This window comes from Schistocerca gregaria, chromosome 1, assembly GCF_023897955.1.
Source record: "Schistocerca gregaria isolate iqSchGreg1 chromosome 1, iqSchGreg1.2, whole genome shotgun sequence".
Lineage (NCBI taxonomy): Eukaryota > Metazoa > Arthropoda > Insecta > Orthoptera > Acrididae > Schistocerca > Schistocerca gregaria.
The window spans coordinates 484,607,679-484,633,678 of NC_064920.1; the positions used below are offsets into that span (position 1 = coordinate 484,607,679).

The window sequence follows — 26,000 nt, forward strand, 5'->3', positions numbered from 1 at the left end:
GGGTTATGTTGCCTTTAGCCCTGAAATGACATTTCAGTTTCTTCTGACGCTCCTGAAACATACATACGTACTGCCAGCGAGAAGATTCCACTTTTGCAGTCGTGAGGGCAAGAGTTAGGCTTTATGCTTCGGAAGATCTAAATGCCTAATCATATCACACTGTTTTCGTACTGTATGATCTTTGTGTGGTTCTTCAGATGTTGGTGTAAATGTAGGGTCAGTGTCACTGCCAGATAATCGCACGTTTCCGGCTGTGCCTGCGTCGGTTCAACATAATCACGATTACTGCTTGATCGTGGTACACGCGGAACTGGCCCGTTTCTATTCAGGACTTTAAAAACAACCTCCTCCTCGATGAGCTGCAATCCCTCGCCAGGACCTCCATGGCAAATGAAAGATGGGATTTCAGGGTATACCTCATCCTCTTCGTACTGACTCTTTTCCTCAAGGGCGCTGTCATACAAATATAGCAATTCGATGCATGTTTTCTGGGTTCACGCCAAATGGCAGCGCACACACACACACACACACACACACACACACACACACACACACACACACACACACACATGGAGACCACTTTACCATGCATCCAAGCATCCATTGCAGACGAACACGAGGTGCAACACATGTGTGGGGCCCACGATTTATCTTGGTCGCAAATTCAACCCCCGATATATAGGCGTATGCTCGTTTCACTACTTTATAATCTCTTTCGGCTTGGATGGCGAATGGCAGCTTCACAAATGTGAAAGCCTTAACTCGTGCAGTAACAATTCAATTTCATCATTTCACATCACATCCATTCAGTGACTGCCGCCACGATACTTGTTGCAGCAATAAGCGAACTAACGCAGCAGCAGAGCAGGCAGCAGTGACAAATTGCAAAATTGCGTCTGGTTTCTGCCTTCGACAGTCCTCACGTGACTGGTTGGTGTGTGCACGATTAAACAGTGTAAAGCAGTAGTGCCACATTTTACAAGAAGCGCCAATCGCTCACTTTCGGTAGAGGACCCTTGTCACAATGCCTTTGCATGTAGCTTACAGGGTCCCATAAATGTGAGTGTGAAACGTTAACACCTTATTTACTTGTAACCCTGAGGTAGGAGACAATTTTAACATTGGTATTCGTCTTTAGCTAATCAAAATGTATAAAACAAACTACTTTAGTTCTACACAAAAGTGGAAATTTGTGGACCAGTTCTATTAGGTGATGGTAATCGTTCGGAGAACATTAAAACTTATTCCTACCATGTCAAGGGAGTGCAAATCACAGTGACGTCTCCTGTCGCAAAAATATCTTGTCAGTCAGTGTGATGGAAATACAGGGCATAGCAGTTACCCCAGTGGGGTTGTTTTGTACCGATATCATTCGTAAGCAGTAAGGGAAATGTTATACCAGAATTTCTGGTATATCTGTTGCACGTAGCTGTTGTAATAAGACATTTCGGAACGTGTTCGTCGGCACATCAAGCCACATTTCGTTGGAAGTTCGTGTACGCATCATTGGTGTCGCGCGCAGACGGACTTTTTTAATGATTATTGTAATAGCTCTAGCGGAAATATCAGACCTAACGCGCTTTCGAGAGAACTGTGCAATGTAGCTAAGCAGTAAGCTGCTAGCCCTATCGTCCGCTGTCCCCACGTCCCGTGGGTGGTAAGAATGAGGTGCCAACTGCTCACGCTTGCACGGGAATGCGTACACCAGAACCCCCCCCCCCCCCCCACCTCTCTCTCTCTCTCTCTCTCTCTCTCTCTCTCTCTCTCTCTCTCTCTCTCTCTCTCTCACGTAAACAAACACAGCGAGGATGAAAAGCCAACAGAGACAGGAATGCGGTTGCCGACAGGACTGAACGAACAGTAGAAAGCACGTTACGAGCCACTTGATGCATTGGTTAACGCACTAAACTTTTATGTCTACTTCTGTCTGCCCAGATCTAGGATTTACAATTCTACATTAACCACTAAACGCGAATGCTGGCCGATTTCAGGGCTCGACTGTCCCTATTCGTGCTTGTTCTACCACTTAAAGACCTTGTCGTTGCATGAGTAACCTGTACAGTTGTGCTGCGTCCACAGCATATAGAGCTGGGAAAATGAGAATGAGGGTGGGACCGTCCGTAGGCATTCGGGCAGTCATATTTTCCTCGATGCACTCGCAAACGTAATAAGACTGCGTCATACAGACGCGAATTACCGAAGCACTGTATACCAGCACTCGGAGTGTATTGTTTGTCGAGGACGTAAAAACCATTCTCTCCCTTTCGTAGTTTGAAAAGCGTATGATGTATACGACGGAACACGTACTCACCACTATTCAGATTGATGTCTTTCGTCAGTTTGACAAGTGATCAGTGCACATTCCACGGTATACTTAGCATTGTTGCAATACAATTACCGATTTACGACATTACCGGACAGTTTTCTACTACTGTGTTGCTCTTCAAAACAGAATCCTTTACGAGCAAACCAGCTGCGTATTTACCTGAAATTTCTCTTCTTGAAAGTACATGCAGGGATGCTTTAAAAAAAAAGAAATGGCCCAATGCAGTCATAGGGTCAAATTGCGGAGTCTTTTATGTACCGCAACTAATTTGCTGTAAATAATAAACTGTAGCTGTGATCCTGCAGTCAAGTTGTCGAGATATTGGCCAAGATTACGAGTTAATGAAATATACACAAATACAAAATGCTAGTGAAATTAATAATTGAATAGCAGAGTTCTGTTCTAACGTCTATAATTCATGTGGATAACAATTTATATTGAATGTTTATTCAGAAAGGGAGATCTCAAATAAACAAGTCATATGATATTCAGGTCAAATATAGATGGAGAATACCCTTATCAAATGCAGTATAGTTACGTTGAGCCGCGTTGAATGGCAGCAAAATCCCCAAATTAAATTGTAATCAAAGATACACGATAACTAAAGACCATTGCGTGATTACTATACATGAAGTATTCACCAGCTCAAAACAGTTAACATGATGATTTACATACTAACACATACGATACAAATAATAGTAACTCGTTCTCGATCCTCACTTCCTTTATACAATCGGATAAAGTTAGTCCTACACAGGTGCACATTGACCCATCGAAATTCAGTGCCCCTTTCAGAAGTCAAAGTATGGTAGCGGCAGTTTACCGCCCAGAATCTGTCAGCCACACGACCGAATAAAGCATCAATTGAAGAACAGACTTAAATGTTTCTCCAGAATCGCTCCCGTGATCCCCTCACCCGGAAGGCCAGTCTCCTCTTGAGTCCCTATTGTTCCGCTACTGTCTGCGTTTCCATTAGCTGAAGGGTGTCTCCCACCAAAAGACATCGTTCTAACCTTCTAGACACAGAATTTCTCAAATGACTATTTCCAGACTAATATATTAAAACAATATGTATTTAAAGAAATATAAAACATTGTCACACTAAGACCATTCACAATAAATACAAAGATTTGTCGACAAATGCGGTAAGTAGGTATTCTCGCACAGGTGAGATTGTGATGACTGTCGTTAAATATTGTTTAAATTGTTATTTAGACCTGCTTGACAGGAGCATCTTCCGCCACTCTCTTATAAGGTAGTTTCAGCTAACACATGAGATTGAGCACCTCTTAAATTACCATGATTTTCTATTATCAGTGGTGATTAATATTTCAAGAAAGTTGCTGGAGAAATAGTAAACTGTTCATTACATAAACGCACAAGACAATGTGTTATTAATGCTGTATTCATTTTCCGTGTAATTTTTTAGGATACGATGTTCTGACATACTTGCATAATAAAAAAATATAATCTTAATAAATCAAATAATATACAGAATTGTAGCCTTTAGGGATAATAGCTATAGTGCAATGCTGCGGAGATACGCACATACCCGTGCGAGCGAATCTTGTAGCTTTACAAGTAGGTGTAGTTGCAGATGGGCGTCTAAGTTTTTCTAAGGATGCCAGTGACATGTCTGGTAATGTTAGCTGGAAGTTACTCACTTTGAACTTCAGTTAATTCCTCTTATTTTTAATTCTTTTCAATGCTTTATTTCTACATTAATATTACCAGTGGTTGCTGTTAACATAACTTATTATCGTATACATAACAAAAGCACTTTGTCACCATGCTTATTGAATATGTTAAAACTATTAAAGTGTTTCCAGATAACAGGTCTAACATTCGTGGCAGTATATTGTTACACTTGGCCCTTTCGAAAGTGCTTTCAACAACTGAGGCGAGGTGGATATACTTGCACGCCTATGTGGTTACCACGACTCCATTCTGCGGCGAACAGACCCAATAGGCCTCTGGTACAATAAGCGTCATATGAATTTCTAAAGTCTTTTTTATATTTGGGACATCAGTCAATTCTGTTCTGATCTGAAACAATAAAAGTGGTAACAACGATCGCCCTTTTGAACATATGGTATTTCTCCGATTTGCTGTGATTATTCAATTAGCGCAGTTTGTGTGTGCACCCCGTCCCCCAGTCACGCATCCTAAAACTCAGCAGCTATCATTGCATTTCAGGTAATGGAAAGCCGAAATGGGAACAGTAATCGCAGCTACGGAAAAAAGAGAAGCTACCTGTGGTTCTTATTGTTGGTATCGTTTGATCTGCTCCGTTGAAGAATGATTGAGAAACTTTTTAGTAAGATAACACGCTACTAGAACGAGTATATTTTCGTTTTTTTATCTACACGTATTGTAGTGAGTAGTCTGGGTTGTCGACATTCACCGTGGCTAAGTCTGAAATGAGATGTACCAAGCTGCAGTAATGACCGTGTGTCCCTGTTGTGGCATATTTCACAAAAAGCAACAGGACTCCAATAGCGGTGTCGCCCAGGACACCTTTATAACTCACTCGTACAGTGTTACAGCCCTGAAATAGGCGTTACATAACAATCACCAAACGTTTTCGAAAGCCATATGTCATTAGATCAGCAAATGGCAAATGTGGGTGGTTGCCATCTCAAAACCTGTTATAGTCGTGTACTAAAATTCCTATGTTACGGCACAGATCGTCATCGTGATGTAGGGAGACATGCCGTTTTTGTACTCTCAACACCTAACGCGGACTCATAGAAGCAGCTCTTGTACAAGTTAAATCGGATTTCTTGTCTGTAACCGAGCGACTGCCTTCAGCGCTGAGTGGCTGTCAGAGGTAGACATATCTGGTAACTTGTGTGTTCTGTACGTCCAAACGTATGTCCACTAGACAGTGATGTCGAAAATATTTCAGCCGGATATATTAATGATTTGTTCGTAGATGACAATTGTTGTGCAGGTCTTGTAAGTCGTCACGTCGGTGTTGTGGATGCAGTCCATTGCACATAGTCGGTGACGTAACAGCATCAATGTCAGACAATTTAGATATCCTTCGATTAGAAAATAAAAATGTTGAGTAAATACAGCGAACCAGTCACAACCAAAGGTAGTTTATTCAAACTTTGCCAACAGTTTCGACGGATGCAAACAAGTCTTCGGAAATACTTGCAAATAAAAATAAATTCGAAATTAAACTTATTAAAAGATAGGGCGGGACTACGTCAGATCATTTTTATGGGGCAATCACAAAATCTCTGGATCTGTTAGGGAAAGCAGATAGACAATGGCGAAATGATTAATTTTCAGGCGTCTAAATTATGCAGATAAGGATGTTCTACTTGTGACACGATAAAATGCATAAGTGTACAGGGCTATCGCAAATACAGATAAACTCGGCAAATTTTTGTAGATACTTTGTACCCTACCTCACGTCTTAGAAGCTAAGTACGTTCACGTCGATGTCATCGGCTCCTTCTACAAAACTGGAAATCGCAGTTTGACTAAAACTTCAGCTATGGGGAGCGCACGCAGTATGTTCTGTTAGGCTTCAACGAAAATTAATATACTCGTTCTAGTTGCGTGTGATCTTTCTAAAAAGTCTTTCAATCATTCTTCTTCAACGGAGCAGATCAAACGATACCTCGTGATAGCGTTCGCAGGAAATAAGCATACTCGTAGTGCATGTCACCACGCCGCCTGAAGAGCTTTTCTTTTCTCAGTCGATGTGTCTAAAGTAATTGTTTTTGTCAATGAACTAATTTTTAGACGACCACAAATGTTTAGTAGATGGGATAACTAAAAGCAGGATCTGACACCAATACTTGTCGGTGCTATTCTACTGTGAGTAACCTACGTTTAAGTGGAGGGAACATTCAATTTTTCAAGCACTTTCGATGAAGGTCCTACGCTGTTTTTCAAAGTGTGGAGTCCTTAGTACATCTGCCTAGAGATATTGGGTGAATGAAAGGTCAGTATTTTGTGTTAGTAAGGGGGTGTGGAATGAGAAATGTCAAAGGTTGTCAGATCAATTTCCAAAACTAAAATTCGCACATTTGCTCACGTTGCCCAAAACTACAGAGCAAATCTTGTAAACAAAGTTGTTTCTATGGGAGACTCGTTAAGTAGGAAGAAACCTAATTGTTTGTTCGAAAACTCCGTTGTTTCCCAGGAGCTAGTAATATAGTAAAAAATTCTCTGTGATTCAGAATGTTAATCTTATACCTGCAATCCACCCATAAAATGGGCGAAGTGAATATTTTGCCCTTACTGAAAACACAAATGTTACCAGCGATCTTGTTTGGACGTGACTAATGACTTGTTCCGCGATTAAGATAGCGCATAAGTCATTCTCACTCTCGGGGAGAGAGAGAGAGAGAGAGAGAGAGAGAGAGAGAGAGAGAGAGAGAGATTTTTAAAATCGGACGAAATGGAGACATAAATATACAAAGGACGCACGGCGGCTGCCTACCGACACTTGACGGTTTCCGGAGCCCGGTCAATAATTAAACAGGTAATAATCGTGGCCCGCCGGCGTACACAGGAAGGTGATTTACGGGGGCGATAAAACAGAAATAGAGCGGTCTCCGGAGGTGTCGGAGCGGCCCAAAAAGCGGCTGGGAGTGTCCGCTGCCGCCGCAGCAGCACGCAGGTGCGCCAAAGCCTTGGTAATTGATTTTGGCGTCCACTTGTTATCGTAGTGCATAAACAGTGGCCAAGCTGCCGTATCAGGTGCTCCGCTTAAGTCCTCTGCTAAGCTCCTCTCTGCCCGTGATTTGTGAACTGCCCCTCAGCGAACGAGCGTGCCCCCCTGGTTCCCGCACGAATAACTACCTAATTTGTTGCCTCTTCTTCATGTGCGTTATTACGAAGCGGGAAACGTGACGGGAGGTACTCCTTATATTAAAAGCACGGGTGGAGGACTGTTTCAGACGGTAATATTCTGAATTAAAGATAATGCAAAATTTTATGCTCATAGCACCTAAGACTTCTGACTTCGTAGAATCAATGGCCGAGAAGCGTTGTCAAGCGGTATTTCTATTTGCGCTTGTCTGCGCTTGAAATTCTCCGTGATGGCAGAGAACGCAATTTTTCCGAGGAGTTGTTTCTGTTTTCTGTTGTTTAAGGCTACAACGTCTGCTACAATCCAGTTCACGAAAGCATAAAGGTGTAAATGATTACTTTAGCTCTCTAAGAGAATAATACTGATATCAGTTATGGTATAAAAGTCTGATAAATAGCACAAGTAAATTTATGAGAAAGTTGAAACTTTCTTCTGGATAAAGCTTTTTGTTTCCGAAGTCCTAGTATTAAAAAAAACTGCGTACATATTAATAGATTTTTGGGGCTTAATATGTAAATAGTAAACATTTAATCATACGTAAATACAATTAGTATGGTGAACATTAAGTCGTACCCTGATACGATGTAACATAAGTTTAAAAAAAGTACTGACTAGTTATAAAATAAGATTTACAGTTAGAGTATACGAAAACGTTTAAACAAGGTAAAAATGGAATGCAGGATACACACTGGTAGTAACTGGAAGAGTTAAAAGTGGGGAACATATTGCTTAACATTGTTATAATATAGTTCGACCACACTGCGAAAACAATTGCACTGTCATAACTGAGTATACATGCACGGAAGTGAAAATACTGCCAAAACTAAATTGTAACTATTTAGTTTCGTTGCTCTTCTATGGTTCCTACATTTTTGTGAAACAGACGTCGACGAGTTCTAATTAAAGATAAGTAATTGCACTAGGGGGTGTAATCACCCATTGCAAGCAAGGCTTTGATTGGTAACAAATTGATTTGAACGAATTTGTTTTCCCTTTTAATGTAAATTGTTTTCGCAGAATGAAATGAAATGCAAACATATTTGTTTTCTGTAATTAACAGAATGTTCAGTGAACTTAAATACCCTTATATGAGGCCCTATTTGTTTCAATTCCATCGTTCGGTTATTGTGTGTCAGAGGCGATCGCTTGATAAGATACACCTGCCCTTACACGAATTTTGGTTTGAGCACCTGCTTTAATGGACGTAATGGTGTTGTTCATACCACTCCTTCGTCTGATCATTGAACGGTCTATGCATTGTACATAATTGTGCAGGTCCATGATGGGTATTGCTTCATTTGTGTCCATTGTTACGAATTTTATCAACCGTCTTATTCCTAGATTAGATGTGTAAAAAGAGTAATGCATGTAGCAATGTCGAATATAATATGCACCTATTACTCGCGTTTTTCTGTCCCAAAGCCTGTATCGCTGCCTGTCGCGGATGTTTGTATCCGTGATCACATGTTTTGAATTAGTTTATATTTTTCTTCAGTTTGTGCCTGTTAATGATATTGACCGACTTGAAGGCCTAAGATTATGAAGTACCTGCGACGTGCCTACCTGGTCCAAGGCTCGACTGTAATCTGTCTTAGTCGCTATCTTCAGCACCGTAGAAATATAAAATCACGATTTGAAGAAAAAGTCTAAAACATAGCAAGTGCATTTCCATTAACTGTTAAGTTATGAAAACAAAACTATCAAGAATATGTGCGACTTCATACATACCATTAGATCCACGACATGAGTTACAGAACCCACAAAGCAACAATTACAGAAACTTGGCAGAGAAGTTGCTGACCGGTTACGTACTCAGTCATGTTCACTGACATAGTGTCAGTGATCTATAGTACCCGCCGTTCTTTATACAAGGTCTCACTGCACGTGGTCAGGTAATCTTCTGTCAGAATATGGAAGTGCAGATACTTGAAGGATGGACATCATTTCGCAATATAAAACTCACTACTTATGAAGCGACCCTGTTCAGTTTATCCTAAATATCCTGGAGCCGAGGTATGGTATATCTCATTAGTTTATCCGTTGGGGTGTTCAGCTGTGCAGCAATTCAAGGTTGTAGTCACGACGACACCGCCTTAACAGATATGCGCCCCTAACTGGAAAATTGGAAGAAGCGATAATCATCCGAAAAAATTTGGATTTTGGCACAGTGTACAGCGGCGGCGTGTATATTACACTCTGAGGCATTTGCAGTTTCTAAACCATTATTTTTTTCGCGCCCGGGGTTGTACTGGCACCTGTTTCGCATTTACTTAGTTTGATGTCCTCCTCAGATCCGAGATTCACATAATTCTGAACTTCCCCCTAAGAGAAGAGACGAGGATGCCGTACCTATGTGTAGGTCATCTCTTTACCCCCATCGTTTGGGTTCATTCATGCAACTCAGAATTTCCATAAATGTTAGTGTTCTTACTGGTATACACACAGTACGTTAAAAAAGCGACGTCAGCCCAGTAACTAAAGCGGTAGCTTGAACTAATGAGTGTAAACAACAAATGCACATTCGATTTACAGTGAGTTCTGAACAGGCAGTTGAAGTCGTGGACGTACGGCCGTAGTGTCAGTGTTGTCACAAATGCAATGGAATATGTCTAAATCCAGTGCTCAGACACATTCTCCAGGATAATACGAAGAGAGGAAAGTTCTCCCTCACGCCGTGACTGTCGAACAAACAACTCGTGGATGCTGCCGCGTTTTAATTGAAACGCAAAACGTGGACAATTCTTTTGTGGTAAAAAATCACGGGTGACGAGACTGTGTTGTCAGTATGAATCTACCATAAAACAAGAGGGCAGAATTCGCTTAAATGGTCAACGCCTGGACGAAATACCCGAAATTTAAGCTACTGTGGCGTGCGAATTGATCATCCTAAAGGAGGACCTCCCTGCCAGTTTCAAATGGTTGTATGAACTCTGTGCATTGTACTCAATATTTCTGTATTTTATATTAATCCAATGCCGAAAATATTTAGTCTGATGGGGTGAAGTATATTGATGTTAGTAAAACGTTTTTCTGTGTACGTCCCACTGGCGGAAGTACAGTGCTCACCATGTCAGTAGGCCACGGATACTCATCTTCATTTCGTCCCCATTAAATTTTTATACAGTTTGAACGACTTTACATCGCTGACACACCAACAATCGGAATACAAGTATATTACAGCGTGTAGCAGGGAGCACGAGACTGCTAATCAGATTACCGCTGTCATCATGTACGCAAATCACAAGGGAAAGGATCAATTAGCGCTGCCTCATTTTAGCTACAGCAAGTCTGCACCAAGGCAGTACATTTGTTAAGTAGCTGTGCTTGGATTTGATTCAGCAGTTTCGTGGATTTATTTGGCAGCATTTTGTCGAGCTGTGGTATTGTATCGCTTTTCTACACTGTCTCATTCTTAGGGCGTGTATATAATTGCAGTTTGTTGATTTGGTGTGCAAGAGTTTTTGAGGACTTCACCGTTAGCAGTTTCTGCGCCAGGTTTAGGTGAAGTCATTGTTTATTTGACCATCAGATTGAACTTTTTACTTTCGTAGAGATCAATAGAAATATATTCTCAGTGTCAAGAGTAAAAATAACACGATTAGAAGTTGAGTAGCTTGTAATACGTACAGCTAGAGTATCATTTAACGTGCTTATACCTAAAGTTTTCTATAGGTTTGAGAGCACTTTCGATACATCCATGCTATGTAACGCAAGAGCAAGAAAATGGTCAGTGTCGGAAATGTTTATAAGTACTACTGCAAAATATGTAAATTTAAAACCGAGGGCGCAAGAGAATTTTTTCAGGCCGATAAAGATGCTTTATTAAATTTAAGCGTAACGCCAAACACACACACACACACACACACACACACACACACACACACACACACACACACACACACACACACACACACTGTACACGCACGATCTCAGTATTAATATAACAGTGGTATCACTGGCCACTGGATATAAAGGAAAATTTAGAGCTCTCCGGAAAATAGTTTATTGGTATTTTAATAGCAAGTTGGCAGCTACAATGCCTAGTGTTTACCTTGACTAGCTGCAGTGCTTTTTTTCCGTACGTAAACATCGTCATGGGTTTATTCTGGCCGGAAGCAAAATTTTCTTGCCGTTGGATAAAACATACTTGGAACTGTTACTGCTGCACAATACTTGAAATACCGCCAGTCATTCGTTTGACGAAGGAAACCGATGCTACTTCTCTAAATGCTTGTGAATGTTTTTTACTCACAACACGCATTGAACCAAGATTTCGATGTTCAAATTTTTTGTTACAGCCTTATAAAAATGTGTGTTGATACTCCGACTTACTCTCTAAACATGCTTCGTTGCAGCTGAAACTTTGGCAGTATCGGTTTACTAATTTTTAACGTCTAAATCACTCATGAATATTCAGAACACGCAGGTAAAGGTTGTAAGTCGTGGGCTTTTTCATTATAATTTTAATTCGGATAGCGGCTATGTTAATGACCAAGAGGCACGCACATGCTATTGCCTTTGTGAACAAAGGATCTTGTATCGGCTGGTGGCAGGGTTAAGCTTCTGTGTCTCGTTGCAAATAAAACATCGTGTACCAAATTTTAAGATACTTCTAGGATATTAGTGTTGCCTACTTCAGTTAACAGATCTGCGTTCAGAACAGAAAGTTATAAGAAATGATTTTCGCTGTGAAGATTTCTTAAAATTCCCTAGTTACCACGATATTTTCCGCTAGGTGCAGAACTGTTTATGACGCCGTTTTTGGTATCCCTATCACACGTCTCAATAAAAATCAAATTAGAGATGTTTCATGAACAGTGGTGTTTCCCGACTGTGTAGCAATTGATGGGCCCAGGAGCATTGCGTGAGCCATGGACGTTGAACATATTAGTATACAACACCTTGACGGCGAATAAGCCGCTGCGTATCAATTACGGTTTCTCGTTGTTATTCAGGCTTCCTGCGGATTCTTCTCTGAAACACGTTGCAGGAAGATGCGTCAGCGCCATATTGGCTGTTGAATCTTTATAGCCAACTCATCTGTCGCCTTTAGCGCCGTTAGTCCACTTCTGTAAGATACAGAATTATGATACTAAAAATTCAATCTCTCTCTCTCTCTCTCTCTCTCTCTCTCTCTCTCTCTCTCTCTCTCTCTCTCTCTCTCTCTCTGTGTGTGTGTGTGTGTGTGTGTGTGTGTGTGTGTGTGTGTGTGTGTGTGTTTTAACACAGTTCTCTTATGTTACAGCGAGGCTCCGACGACCTCTTGTCGCAGACGGGCGCAGTGAGCAATGGCTCAGTAATGAGTCCGCAGCCAAATCATGCGGACAACAACAATGACGCCAAGAAGGTAAGAAACTGAATTTAGTATCCAGATACAAAAAAATCGCATGATGACTAATAGCCACTTAGTGTTTAAGACGTATTTTCAGTCATAAGCGAAATGCACTCTATTGCGACGTCGTAAGTATGCAAGTGCAGCATAGGGAGTAGAGAATAAAATACACCCTTTGGCGGAGTTCGGATCCACACTACATTTCGTTTTTAATTCTCATCAGAATTTTTCACAGCAGATAGTATTCGGTTTCATTTGAGCCTCTAGATGTCCTAGTCACACTATTGTGTGTGAGGATTGCCCGTAGAAATTGTTTGCGTAAATACAAAATGGTTTCAAGTAGGTTTTATTATGTGCATATGAAAGTATTCCCTGTTCGTTGCATCTGCTTATCGAAGACCCATTAATGAGCAGTCATTACATCCCAGTGCGTATTGAAGGCACTTTCGAACAAAGAGTCGTAGAAAAAAAACCGCAGATGCCTAGAAAAAAGGGAGGCGGTCAAAGCATAGTGTAAAAGACAGCCGCGAAACAGAAGAGATGTTAGACTAAGGAACTGCACACATTACCGATAAGAAAGCATAACCATTCAACTCAGATATATAAAGGTATACCGAGCGTGATGTAAATTAGCGTTTTCTTCAAATCATTATAGTGTCTCACTGATTAATTAGCATCGCTTGTAATAACTTTCGTTACCAGATAGGTAAAGACATCAAAATGCTAGTGTGGCTGCCCACCGATGACTTTAAAACGCTTTGTTTTTGTATGTCCGCTATGTGTGGACGCCTAAATGTTCCTCTGACTGATCAGAATTTTCAGTTTTTGATGTATACGCATCCAAGACCGCCTGTACACGGTATGGTTAAATGCTTAATTGTACTGTCCAGGGAAACTTACGAAAACAAGTTTCAATTATATTTCTTTTTCGTGTTATTTGTCTCGCATTATACATGTGGAAGTCTTTATGAAGTGGGGATTGAATGTAAAATAAAATGTTAGTGTTGCTTTTGGACACCTAAACGCTAAATGCAGGGAAGTAATTATATAGACGAAAGGTGTAAGAATATTATAAGTAATGTTACATGTATTATGACGTGCAATGGTATTGGAATACTGTCAGTAACATGTACACAATTGCCGATTCAAGTCATACATTTCGTAGTTCGGATAAAAGTTAAAAGAAAGATCCAAATTTAGTTACATCTGTAACAAACTGAAGCACGCCATTTTAGCCATAAAATAATGTAAAACTTTGGCATGTTGAAGTAGGTTTGATTAACTTACAATTCGGCCATTATCAGTTATTTCCTTAACCTCACATTTTCATGAAGCTGTCTTTGGAGGAGAAAGATTTCGGAGAGAAACAGTAACAGCGAAAATACGTCAGATGTCAGTAAATTTTAAATGATACTACAGCACTGCTTTTCTGTTACGTTTTTTTGGACTCTTAAGAAACAGAACTGTTTTACAAGTTGCTCTCTTCACAATTGAGCTATTAGATGCCTGGATGAACACGAACCTGTTCGTGTCAGTTGGAATTCTGACTGCTGCAGTATCTATGCTGTAGAGTTCGGGGACAGTTGCTTGTTGCGCTCCACATATCATATCCGCATGGAGGTCGAAGTATTCAGTTTCCCACTGCGAATAGAGTGGGATGAATTTGAATTAGCCGAAACTGAGAGAGCTTCGTCGCTGTGGGAACGCTTACAGCTGATGTCCTGTAGAGGCTGTTGAGAGAACGCGCAAGTGAGTCAATCTGCATTATATCCGAGGGCAAGTGAAACTGGCAAGTAATGCAAGAGACTGCTCAGATGATTCGTATTAACCTGTCACTGTAATTAATTTAGTTTATAATAGTTCAGTATGCGATCACCTTAGAAATACTGTACTGCTTTTGTTCGCTAATGAACCCACGACGTAAAAGAAAAGCGCCCAGCGGGAGACGGTTCGTAATATTTTAATTATTAAACGCTCTTGGTATTGCATAATACACCGGTGGCAGACAACATGATACGCCTTATTGAAATTGTCAATTCGGTTGTGAGTGCTGTATGCTGCGCGCTCGCTTTCGTTATGTGCTGCTGTTCCGTGAGTCATTCTAGCGTTCTGGTCACTCATTTAATTTGAAACTCAAATGGAGTAATGCTGTTTTTTGCCTGTTTTGTCAAAACTTGTAATCTTTCGACTTATCTGTCTTGAAGAATAAAAAAGGTCTACATCAGTTCTATTTCTCCAAAGTAGCTTGGGACTGTTGACGCAAATATTTCTCTTTGTTTCTGGTGTTACCGCTTGTGGACTGCATAGGTTCGTCATTGGTTCATTTGTCGCTCGATTCGTTACGTCACTCAGTATATATGTCGATGTCGATCCTCAGGTTTGATTCAAAATATCAACCTTATTTCGTTACCAATTCAATATTACCATATGTTTGGTCGTAAAATGCTTGCATAAATAACAATATAGGGGAAATAACTTTTGTAAACGAAGTGGCGCAGTCTCCAGCGAGGTACTAGTCTATTAAAGAAATTATACTAGATGCTGCACCTGTATTTGCGAGCGTTTGTGGCGGCAAAATGTTCATTGCGCAGAACGATTCTACAGTTTAGAAATATAGGCTGATAAAAGATGCGGTTCCCTTTTAACAAGATCAAGGCAAGATGAAAACCTAACCTACTGAGGAAACAATCCCGTATGACATCTTTTTTAGATGCCTACCTAAACGGCAGCAGCGAATTTTTCACCTGGTTGCGAATGATTGCGTCCGTGTTTGCTTTCTGATCTCCTTTTAGTTGTGGGGTAACACATTCCCTACCTGAATCTATATGCATTTGTCTTTAAGTGGCTTTGATCGTATCGTTCCACTGCACAGACCACATATGTACAATATTTGTGTAAAATCAAACCCTGTTGGCTTTTCTCCTTTGGTTTTGTTTCTAGGTCTTGCAACTAACTGATGACCGATCTTTTGTGCGAATCTGTCACTTTTTTGTTGGATCTAATTCTGATTAGTTAGAATTTGTTACTGAGATATACGGAGCAACTTGCACTAGTTGCAGAACTGCCTTTGATGCGAAATTTTGTCATTGAAAGGGGCAATCTGAGCTGTTAACTAAAGTAGGCGTGTAAGGCGACAGTGACGCCTTTATCAACGCATCACCGAGTTTGAACGAGATCGTATAATAGGACTAAGAGAAACTGGCTGTCCCTTTCGCAGTATTGCAGAAAGGCTTAAGTCATGATTACTGGCAGCGGTGGTCACAGGAATATACGGTCGCAAGTAAACCGGGCTCCGAACGGCCACATGGCACTATGGAGAGGGAGGACCATCACGTTCGGCGTATCGCTGTGGCGCATCGTAACTGCATCTGCATGCAGCATCAGTTTCAGCAGCAGTTGCACCACAGTGTCACAAGAACGGTTACTCGTCGGTTACTTAAGGAAGTCAGCTCCGACCTGGACGGCATGTAGCGTGCATTGTGCTGACACCAAACCACCGCTATGCCACGCGAAAGCTCATTGGAGGGCGGGGTGGTGGTGTGTCGTGTTTTCTGATGAAACTTGGTTTAGCCTCCGTGTCATGATGGCAGTGTGTTGGTTACGATGATGCCAGTTGAGGGCTTGCTATCTACCTACCTACCTGTCTGCGTGCTAGGCACACTGGACCTACACCTGGAGATATCTGGGGTGCGATTTCGTATGACAGCAGGTGCACTCTTACAAATTTATTCGCTTGGCGCCGGCAGCGCTAATTCGGATTACTGGGCTTATCGCCGGCCGTTTTTGACATTGTGTGCAGATTATAAATTGTTACGTTTTACTAATCTCATCGTTCTCATAAGTTCTCAACCCTGTTCCCCTACTTTCATGAAATTTCGAAGTTATACATACGTCAATAAATACAAAATTTGTTTCATAGATTTGTTTACTTGCATTGTCTTTGGTACTTACTATTTCTCTTTCATACGATATGCAGCAAAACTCCCTCAAAGATGTAACTGAACTCCACAAGACTTACCCATTAAGTTTGTTGTTCCTTTTTATGCTTTTGGAACATACATGGCATTTTTTCGTTTTCCTTTATTCGTTTCGTAAATACGTAGGCCTATAAGATGTTATTATATGACCAGAGTGTCTGTCAACGGGATCACCATGCGACGGACTTGAAGTGGCTCCAAGTTATGCTCCGCCTATTCATTGTAAATAATCGTATAGTCTCTTTCGTCTGCCATGATAAAAGGCACAAGTACTTGTAAAAACAAAAAAACTTGTTAACTTGTGCAACTTATTGTTATCTAAACAAAATATCAACAGAATGCAAAAGATACTAAAGTGCTGTCGCCGGCCACTGCGCGATACCATGGTCACGATACCACTTTGGTTTCGCCGGCCGTTGACCGCTATTTCGCGCACGACAGCACTGTGGTCTCGCCGGACGGTAGTGTTAACTGCCCCTATATTAACTAAGTGCAACAAGCCTGCAACCCACCCCACAGACATCTATAAAACACAATGCATGCACGTTTGCATTCGACATTCTGGCGGTTACACCTGTTATTAATATACTAGCATTTTTTCCCGGCAGTGTCGAGCGTGTTTGTTTCTCCACGTCGTCTTCTAACAAGGGAACCTCCCCATCGCACCCCCCTCAGATTTACTTATAAGTTGGCACAGTGGATAGGCCTTGAAAAACTGAACACAGATCAATCGAGAAAAGAGGAAGTAGTGTGGAACTATAAAAAAATTAGTAAAATATACAAACTGAGTAGTCCACGTGAAGATAGGCGACATAAAGGACAATGGGAATCAAGGAGTGCCGTGGTCCCGTGGTTAGCGTGACGCACATGCCGTCACCAGTGTCGAATAGAATATATCAGACGTGTTTTCCTGTGGAGGAATTGGTTGACCTATGACCTTGCGATCAAATGTTTTCGGTTCCCATTGGAGAGGCGCGTCCTTTCGTCTCCTAATCGCACGGTTTTGCAGTGCGGTCGCAAAACTGACACACTAAACTTATTACACTGAACAGAGACGTCAATGAACGAACGGATAGATCATAACTTTGCGAAAATAAAGTAAAATGTTTAGTCGCGGAAAGACTTGAACCAAGGACCTCTCGCTCCGCAGCTGCTTACGCTAACCACGGGACCACAGTGCTCCTGAGCTCATAATCTCCTTGATGTTGCCTATCTTGCGCATCGACTACTCAGTTTGTATATTTTGCTTATTTTTTTCATAGTTCCACACAACTTCTTCCTGTTTTCTCGATTGACCTGTGTTCAGTTTTTCAAAGCCTGCCCACTATGTCAACATAACTCTAAATCTGAGGGGGTGCGATGGGGACGTTCCCTTGTAAGCAACGGAAAAATTTCAAGTGCGCGCGCTTGTGTGTGTGTGTGTGTGTGTGTGTGTGTGTGTGTGTGTGTGTGTGTGTGTGTGTGTGTGTCCTGATAATAACTACTGGTTTGCATTTTTTGATTAAATTAAGTTCCTTAGTTAAATAATTCGATTTGACCATTAATGCTAACGTTTCCGGCCATGGAACCACTCCGATATCATGGGAGGGTGGAGGGGTTTACTATTTTCCCTGGTCCCTGATTAATTAATTTTAAAATTCTTTAAGGTGGCTTAATTAATTTTAAAATTCTTTAAGGTGGCTTAATTAATTTTAAAATTCTTTAAGGTGGCTGCTGGTCTTAAAATTAGTAACCGCTACGTTCAAATACGGTCATAGTCCAAAAAGTTGCGCGGCCTGCCAACCTAATCTTCAAACGCCGAGCCACGCCTCTACTCGCAGAGAAAGTGTTGGCTCTATCGCTTTTGGCACCTTTTTACGTATCGTGGTGTACTGTGCAGAGATGAAGATGGTAACAAAAGTTCTGAAAGCCCGTCTCTCGGCTCCGGTCGCTTACAGTTCGATGATACAATACTTGTTACTTCGAAGGTACAGGTACAAACGGTTCAAATGGCTCTGAGCACTATGGGACTAAACTTCTGAGGTCATCAGTCCCCTAGAACTTAGAACTATTTAAACCTAACTAAGGACATCACACACATCCATGGCCGAGGCAGGATTCGAACCTGAATCCGTAGCAGCCGCACGGTTCCGGACTGCGCCTAGAACTGCGAGACCCGCGGCCGGCCGGTACAGGTACAGTAACAGTAACGAGGAAGTGTCCCATATCTTTCAGTGCTGTTGCTTCGCAGGTACTAAAACAGTCTCGTGTAGCATTCAGTTCATTTCTAGTATCATGAATACAAATCAGGATTTTTCAGCAACTCTGGTTGTTGGCTGTTCGCACGCCATACCATGCTCGCATTTAGTACAAAGTCTTCGCCTGAAGTAAAGTTATGACTCGTAAGTCAGTCGAGGTGCATGTTTTTGCTTTCGCACCTAATTTCCCGCGGTGGCTTTGACTACGATTGAGGTAAAATTTCCGTACTCATCTCCCCCCCTCCTCCCCCTCATCTCTCTCTCTCTCTCTCTCTCTCTCTCTCTCTCTCTCTCTCTCTCTCTCATATCTCTCTCTCTACCTTTATCTCTCGGCATCAGTTCTAAATTTTATTGCTTCCTCGAACTCCATACATATCTATTGTATTTCCAGACCTGTCGCACAATGGAAGTTCGCAATTTGCACTCACATTCGTGTTGTCATAACTTTCCTACCAGGGTTACCCAAATTATGCTTACATTGGTAACAATATATCTTGGAAATGACTTCTTAAAAAAGGCTCACTTATCGTAGATTTCTCGGTGCGTTTCTTATTAATTCCTTCCAACATCCAGACAACACTGCCCCCTGGCAGTAAGAGAACAATCAGAGAGCCTACCCTATCGTCGGGCCCAACGTGAACAAGTGAATGATTGCACATCTGTCTGATAGGAAAAAGGTTGGAAAACATTTATGAGCCTTTAATCCAAATAGTTGCAGATGCGTCGATTGTTTCTACCCCTGTAACGCACCGTTACCTCAGATTGATTAAAACCAACATCTATAGCCCTACAAGGGGGTCTCTGAACAGATACTTTTAGTTTACGGAATGTGAGAACTACCGTTAGTCAATTAATAAATAATAAACATTGTGGTACCAGTACAGGCAGTTGGTTAGGCTTAAAATAGTGCGTCACGTGTGTCACCATACGTTGCAGCGGACTGCAAGGCGGCAAGGTACCCGGCCGCTGAGACTTAACTGTTCGCGAGGGTAGCTGCCAATAACAGATGAGGTACGAGGCTTGCTTGCGCAACCTCGGCCGTCGCGCACACTCCGGGTCCGATTCTCGCGTTGCTTGTAAGCCGCACGCGGCCGACAAGCTTGGCTGCGCCGTCCTGCGGCGGACGAACTTGGGAGACTGCCGGCCAATTCCGCCCGCTCCTGCTCGACCGGATTAAATTTCTCCCAACTGTTGCCCTCTTCTTCACTCGCGTTTAAAATTGCTTTCGATCCAGTGAACTTTGCCGTCGGCATTTGTCAGATTTTTTGCCCTTCATTACCCTTTCTGGGATCATATTACGCAGAAAGGAGGCATGTGATAGTGGGCAGTTTCGTTGCCGCAAGAGTGGATATAGCAAGCGTAAATATTAGTTAATTTAGTTTAAGTGGCTGAGATTTGGCATCTGAAAGACAGGGTGTCCCAATCACACATCTCTGATTTCAAGGACTCAGGAGAGACAAACCACAGTACATACGACAATGAAAAATGCACCGCATTGTAGAGCATCTCAAAGAATTTATATTCACGCGTCAGAAGTGTCAATATCGTCGCCAGAGTGCAGCATGTTCGCAGGAAATGAAAATGGCGACTCCACAGCAACGTGCGCAATCAGGAGTGTGGTGTGCAGAAACAAAAATCGCCGATTACTGTGCAAAGAAATTTTCGTCGTGTGTATGAATGTGAAAACAATTAAGGAATGGTATAGGAAGTTTCTGGCAACAGGAAGTGTCCTGGAACATTCTAGCGGTGCACGTTACGGAGTTTCAGAAGAGACAGCGGAGGACATAGACAAATGTTTCTCAGAAGCCCACGTAAGACAATTCGTTTAGCGTCTAGGCAACTGTTTGATGTACCTCGATCAACATTGCATCGTGTACTTCACCAGCGTCTTCGTCTCCGTATTTGTGCTTACAAAATACAAATTCTGCAACATCTGACGCCGCACGACAAACCACACCGACAACAATTTGCTGCGGATATGCTGCAGCGTATTGATGTCGGCGCCCTGGAAAGATGTTTATTCTCAGATGAGGCAATTTTTGATCTATCAGCAAGGGTTAATAGGCATAATGTTTGAATATGGGGTTCGCAGTATCCGCACGTTGTCATTCAACATATTCGTGGTAGCTCTAAACTAAACGTCTGGTGTGGGCTAATGTACGACAGGATTGTCGGGCCGCTCTTCTTTGCGGAACAATCAGTGAATGGGTCAGTGTATCTGAACTTGTTGGAGCAGTACCCTCAGATACAAGACTTGAAACCCAACATCATTTTTGAACAAGTTGGAGCTCCGCCGCATTGGTCAACGGCTGTTCGTAAGTTCCTGGATAGGAAATTTCCCAATCGTTGAATCGAACGCACGGGACCCATTGCCTGGCCACCACGTTCACTCCACATTACGGCGCTTGAATCCATGTGGGGATTATAGAATCAACGCATGTATGCGACCAAAGTGGAAGATACTCTTTATGTTGTGACATCGTATCACCAATGCTGTTGCAACAACAGGGGAAATGTTACGAAGAACTTCGCAAGAAATTGAATATAGACTCGATATTCTTCTTGCTAAAATGGTTCACATGTAGAGGTGTTTTGAAACCAGACAGGTTTGAGTGGGACACCTGTGTATTGTCCGCAGCTCGTTGTTCTGGTGGCTAGCGTTGCTGCCTCTGGATCACAGGGTCCCGGGCTCGATTCCCGGCCGGGTTGGGGACTTTTCTGCGCGGGAACTGGGTGTTTGTGTTATCATTCGTGAAAGTTGCTAGATTGGACTGTGTAAAAATTGGGACGGGCGCTAATGACAGAGCAGTTGAGCTCCCCACAAGCCCATCATACAATCGGAAATATTGTTATGGAGTGGCGTAGAGAAAGATAAAGAAAGGCATACAATTGCGATGTTGGTTGCTGGATGTGGCTGCTTCTTACGCTATCGCTTGTCTCAGATCTTTTATGTTATTGATTGCGCTTTGGTTCTCACGTACAGGTACGTTTCCCATTGCACGATTGTGATGACTGAGTTTTTCGAAATTTGCCAGAGCTGTGATTCATTCCCACAAAAGAAAAGGCTTTTTAAAAATTGTGTACAAATGTACGGATCGGTATTTCAACATAAAAATTTACCGAAATCATGGAATGATCAAACTTTTATCCTTTTCGCAGATTTCACTGCAAAGTTGTATTTTGTCGCAAATTCTGTGCCATGCAGAGACAAGTGACCATATTTCGAAGGGCGTCCCGTTTGAAACATGATTCGTCTTTGCTATCAAATTCTATTTATCTTACGTTCCAGTGAGAAGCTCGAAGCTGTTCATATGGGGATTTATCATCTACCACGTTATCGCGTGATGAGACGGAATGGTGACGGACGGCGGTAATGGAAGTATTTCGTGGGGTTGGAAGTCTCCCGATTGTAAATCATAGTTGAACTTAATCGCCCCTATTAATTGGTTTGGCAACTGAAAAATATTTCACTTCTGAATTTGAAAACTTACAAATAGAAACTCGCTTTCAAGTAAAACAAAAACTGGTTTGTGGAAATAAGAAATTTTGAACCTTGAAATCTCAGGGAAATCATTTGATGAAACAGTGAGCACTGTTCCATGGTATTCGCATGACTCTCCTTCACGCACACATTATTGTACGCCCTGCGTAACTTTGACAGTAACTTTGCGTGCGGTGACGGGGCTTTAAACAGAGGGCTATTTCCGTTGCTATATCGTGTTCATTTTAGCGTCAGTTGAGTTTGAAAACAATAACGCACTCGCTGTCCCTTTTGGCGTCAGTAAAGCTTACGTCCAGTCGTAAGCCAGAGGCCATGCGTGTCATTGCCCTTGGCCTGTTCAGCATTGCAGAAGCCTTGCAATTGCTGCCCAGTATTGGATTACTTGTTTTAAAGCTTTGCGGACTGAAGGATGTTTGCCATATCTTAAACTTTGACACAGTTAAAGTAAGCCAGGCTCCCAATGCTAAAAGTTATACGTTGTCCTGTAGTTCGAAATATGGTGACACATCAAATGTGCAGACATTAAAAATTGGGGCAGAGTGTAATTTAAAGAAAATAAAATTCAGTGAGGCTACTAAAATCAGTCGCAAATCACTTAAAAATAATGACAACATAAATTATCTACTTCTGGCACTAACAGATGCATTAAAGTTAAAAGTAGTCCGATTTTATTTCACAGGTCTGAAAACAAAACATGCAGAGTGTTAATACACGTGTACTCATGACTGCATGACAAATACGGCGGCAATGTACGGCACTTAAAAGTCTAGCGGCAGTGGCGAAAGTGAGGACTGTTTTTGACACTCAAAATGGCGATGATTTTATTCCAAGAAAAGCTTTTAATAATTAGGTTTCTCCATTTTCTTGGTGTGACACGAGTTGATCGAGACACGGTGATGGTGTTACGGGCGTTAAAACTTGAAAGCATGTATAAACGAAGTTTCAGATACTTCACCTGCTACACACTCGATGTATCACCATATTTCACGCTATTGGGAAACAGAGCTACCGATGCTCTGCAGAAAGCCTCCGAGAAGCAACCACTCACAGGTTTCTGCGCATAAGGTGTGTTGGAAAACCACAGATTTTTTCACGTGAACCACAGTTGCCAAAGGTGGAAGAAGCAGACAACCAACCTTGGGCTGAGTAGGTATTAAAACACACGCACATTAGGATGTGTGTCTGGCACTTAACCACAGAACTTCTAAACACGAAAATATCACCAATCAAAATTACGTATTTAAAAACTCACAGGCGTGCAAAACATGAGGTGTAAAAAAATTGTCAATGTCACAAGTAACATAGCTTGAAGAAACTTATGGGAACACGCCCCTAATTGGGCTAAATTTTTAGCATTGTCTTCACCCTCATAGTGCAACTGATTTAAAAATGAGAGTTGAAAATTCAACACAATTGAGGTTATTAGTCAAAGCATTTCCCAAAAATCATCTTGCTATTTATGAAATTTTGGTACTGACAATAATATTTATAATACTATAAAGAACAGAACACTATTTCACTGCAGTACCAGTTTCTTTGGAAGCACTGACTGCAGAGCTTGAAAAAAGTCAAAGTACAGACTACTTTCTCATAAATGTTTTATGCCTCCAGTTTACTTCCCCAGCTCCGTACTCGTTGTCCTACTGTTTCCTTATCTTCCATACCCTTTCTCTTCATTCTTTTTACATTGACTCCTTATTAGCAGCTTCTGCAGCTGTCTCTGCTTTGGTTACCCACTGCTTATCAATAGCAGTAGGAGCTGAAGCCATTTCTTCCCATCTGGATGTTCAATTTCTTCATAACATTGATCCTTGAAATTGCACCATCATTGAATTTTGTTATTGCATCCATTACAGCAATCTTCAGCCCTGCCAGCGTAACATAGAGTTTTGGGTACTCTCTCCCATATACAGCTGTTCGAACTTTCATTTGCATTCTGAGAGAGAGAGTGCATACATTTCGTAAGTAGATTTTTAATTACCAGTTTCCTATGTATAGGCCTAATTGCCTCCATTACAGCGAGTGCTATGGAATGCTTGTGGATATATTGTATGCATGTGGCATTGCTCAACCAGTACTTGCACCACGCGCACCACGAAACTTCTCAAAATCAATTTCACTAAGATCTGGATCACCTATGTGTTTTCTGCCTGACAGTTTTTGCCACTGAATTCTGTAGATAATTTTCTCAACTAAGCTGCTGTTCCATTTTTTTAAGATGTTGAACACATACAAGCATTTCTATCAGAGGGTCCCCATGTGATCTGTCGTTAACAGTACTGTGTCCTTTACAGTCTTCATCCCCAAGATGGCCTACATGCCTCTCACCATTACTGACCTCTGATCTTCTAAAAATGTTTAGAACTCCTTTTGTTTCGATGTTTCCACTTGGGCCATCAAAGTTCTTTACACAAACTTGGGTGCCAATAAATTTACTTGAACAACCTTGGCAGTGCTTTGTTGGACATTCATAATCTAGTATCTTAAGCGTTACAATAAATGTGGCATTTCATTCAGAGAAGTATGACCTCTCTCCTGCCAAGATCCATCAACTGCTGCTACAATGTCTGTCTTCTCAGACAAGGCTACTGCTTCTTCTGCTGCTCTTTTCATTGAATATTCACTTACACCACACAAAGCATTATGTATTAATTTCTTGTATCTGTCAAACCTCAGTGGGGGTGGAGGCAAATCAATCACTGCACAAAAAGTCTGGGCAGCTCTCCTTCTCCTTCCAATATATCGCATTGCAAAAGCAAGGTGAATATGTACACCGAAATGTACTGGCGATGTCATAGTATCACTGTGCATCTTAAGAGTTACAGGCAGTCACTAACCGACTTGAAAGACCCTTCCTTGGTGAAATGTCCTCAATACAATCTTCACAATTGCAGTACTTAAGTTTCACAGCACTCTGCAAAAGTCTTGACAGCATATTTAGGTTCAGAATAACATTTCCGTCGTTGTTGCTGCCCACAGTACTACTAGGCTTGTTCTTATTGCATCCAGAAAGTTAACTAGAAGCCTTGCCTGTAGACACAGGTTGCCGCGAACGTCTTTTGAAGCAACTGAGTTGTATTATTCGGTTGTTTGGAATTGGTTGTCTCGAAACTTTCGTTTGGGGCTACAAAACCTACGCGTATGAAATTCCGAAATCATATATTCTCAGTTCGTTTACATTCGAACCGTAGAGTTCTAGACATGCCTATTCTTTGCTTCCGGGGTCAGTGCCTTCTAGATTACACCTGTGTTAACGATTCATAACTAACGACGGAAAAAACTGAAGAACAAAATAATGCATCACGTATTTTGACGCTCTTCATACTGACAGAAGGGTGTGGCCCCTGTGCATTATTACGCTCAACCTCAATTTTAGAACGAACGGAAAATAATGCCCATAAACTATACATTTTTGAAATCGGCATGAAATGCTCTTTTCTATAGACCAAGAAATTTTTCAAATTGGTCATTTTCACAAGCATGCCCCTTAGCAATACATACAACTGCTACAGTATAGTACAGAAGGTAACTAAAAGAAATACTGTGATACAGTAATTACACCTGTTCCTAACACGGTGCATAGTCGCAAGGTACGGCATGCATGCGCTGCAACGTGCTTCCATGCTGATCATAAGATTGGTTGGGCGTTCCATTTCTCCACCAGCATCGTTGATAACTGCATGGTCGTTGGTGCATGTGGACGTTATGCAATATGTCTACCCAAAGCATCTCTCACGTTCTCAATGGGATTCCAGTTGGAGAAAGGAGCAGGTCAGTCCCATTTCCCAAATA

At 41.7% G+C, this 26,000-nt stretch overlaps 1 protein-coding gene across 24 annotated transcripts in view; it reads left to right on the forward strand.

The window, feature by feature from the left end:
• Positions 1-26,000, forward strand: part of LOC126353529 (polypyrimidine tract-binding protein 1) — a 509,631-nt gene that overhangs the window by 303,134 nt on the left and 180,497 nt on the right. For all 24 annotated transcript variants that reach the window (XM_050002786.1, XM_050002773.1, XM_050002775.1 and 21 more), the window contains exon 2: positions 12,406-12,507. In XM_050002786.1, the coding sequence (XP_049858743.1) occupies positions 12,406-12,507 (102 nt within the window). The remainder of the gene's footprint in view (positions 1-12,405; positions 12,508-26,000) is intronic.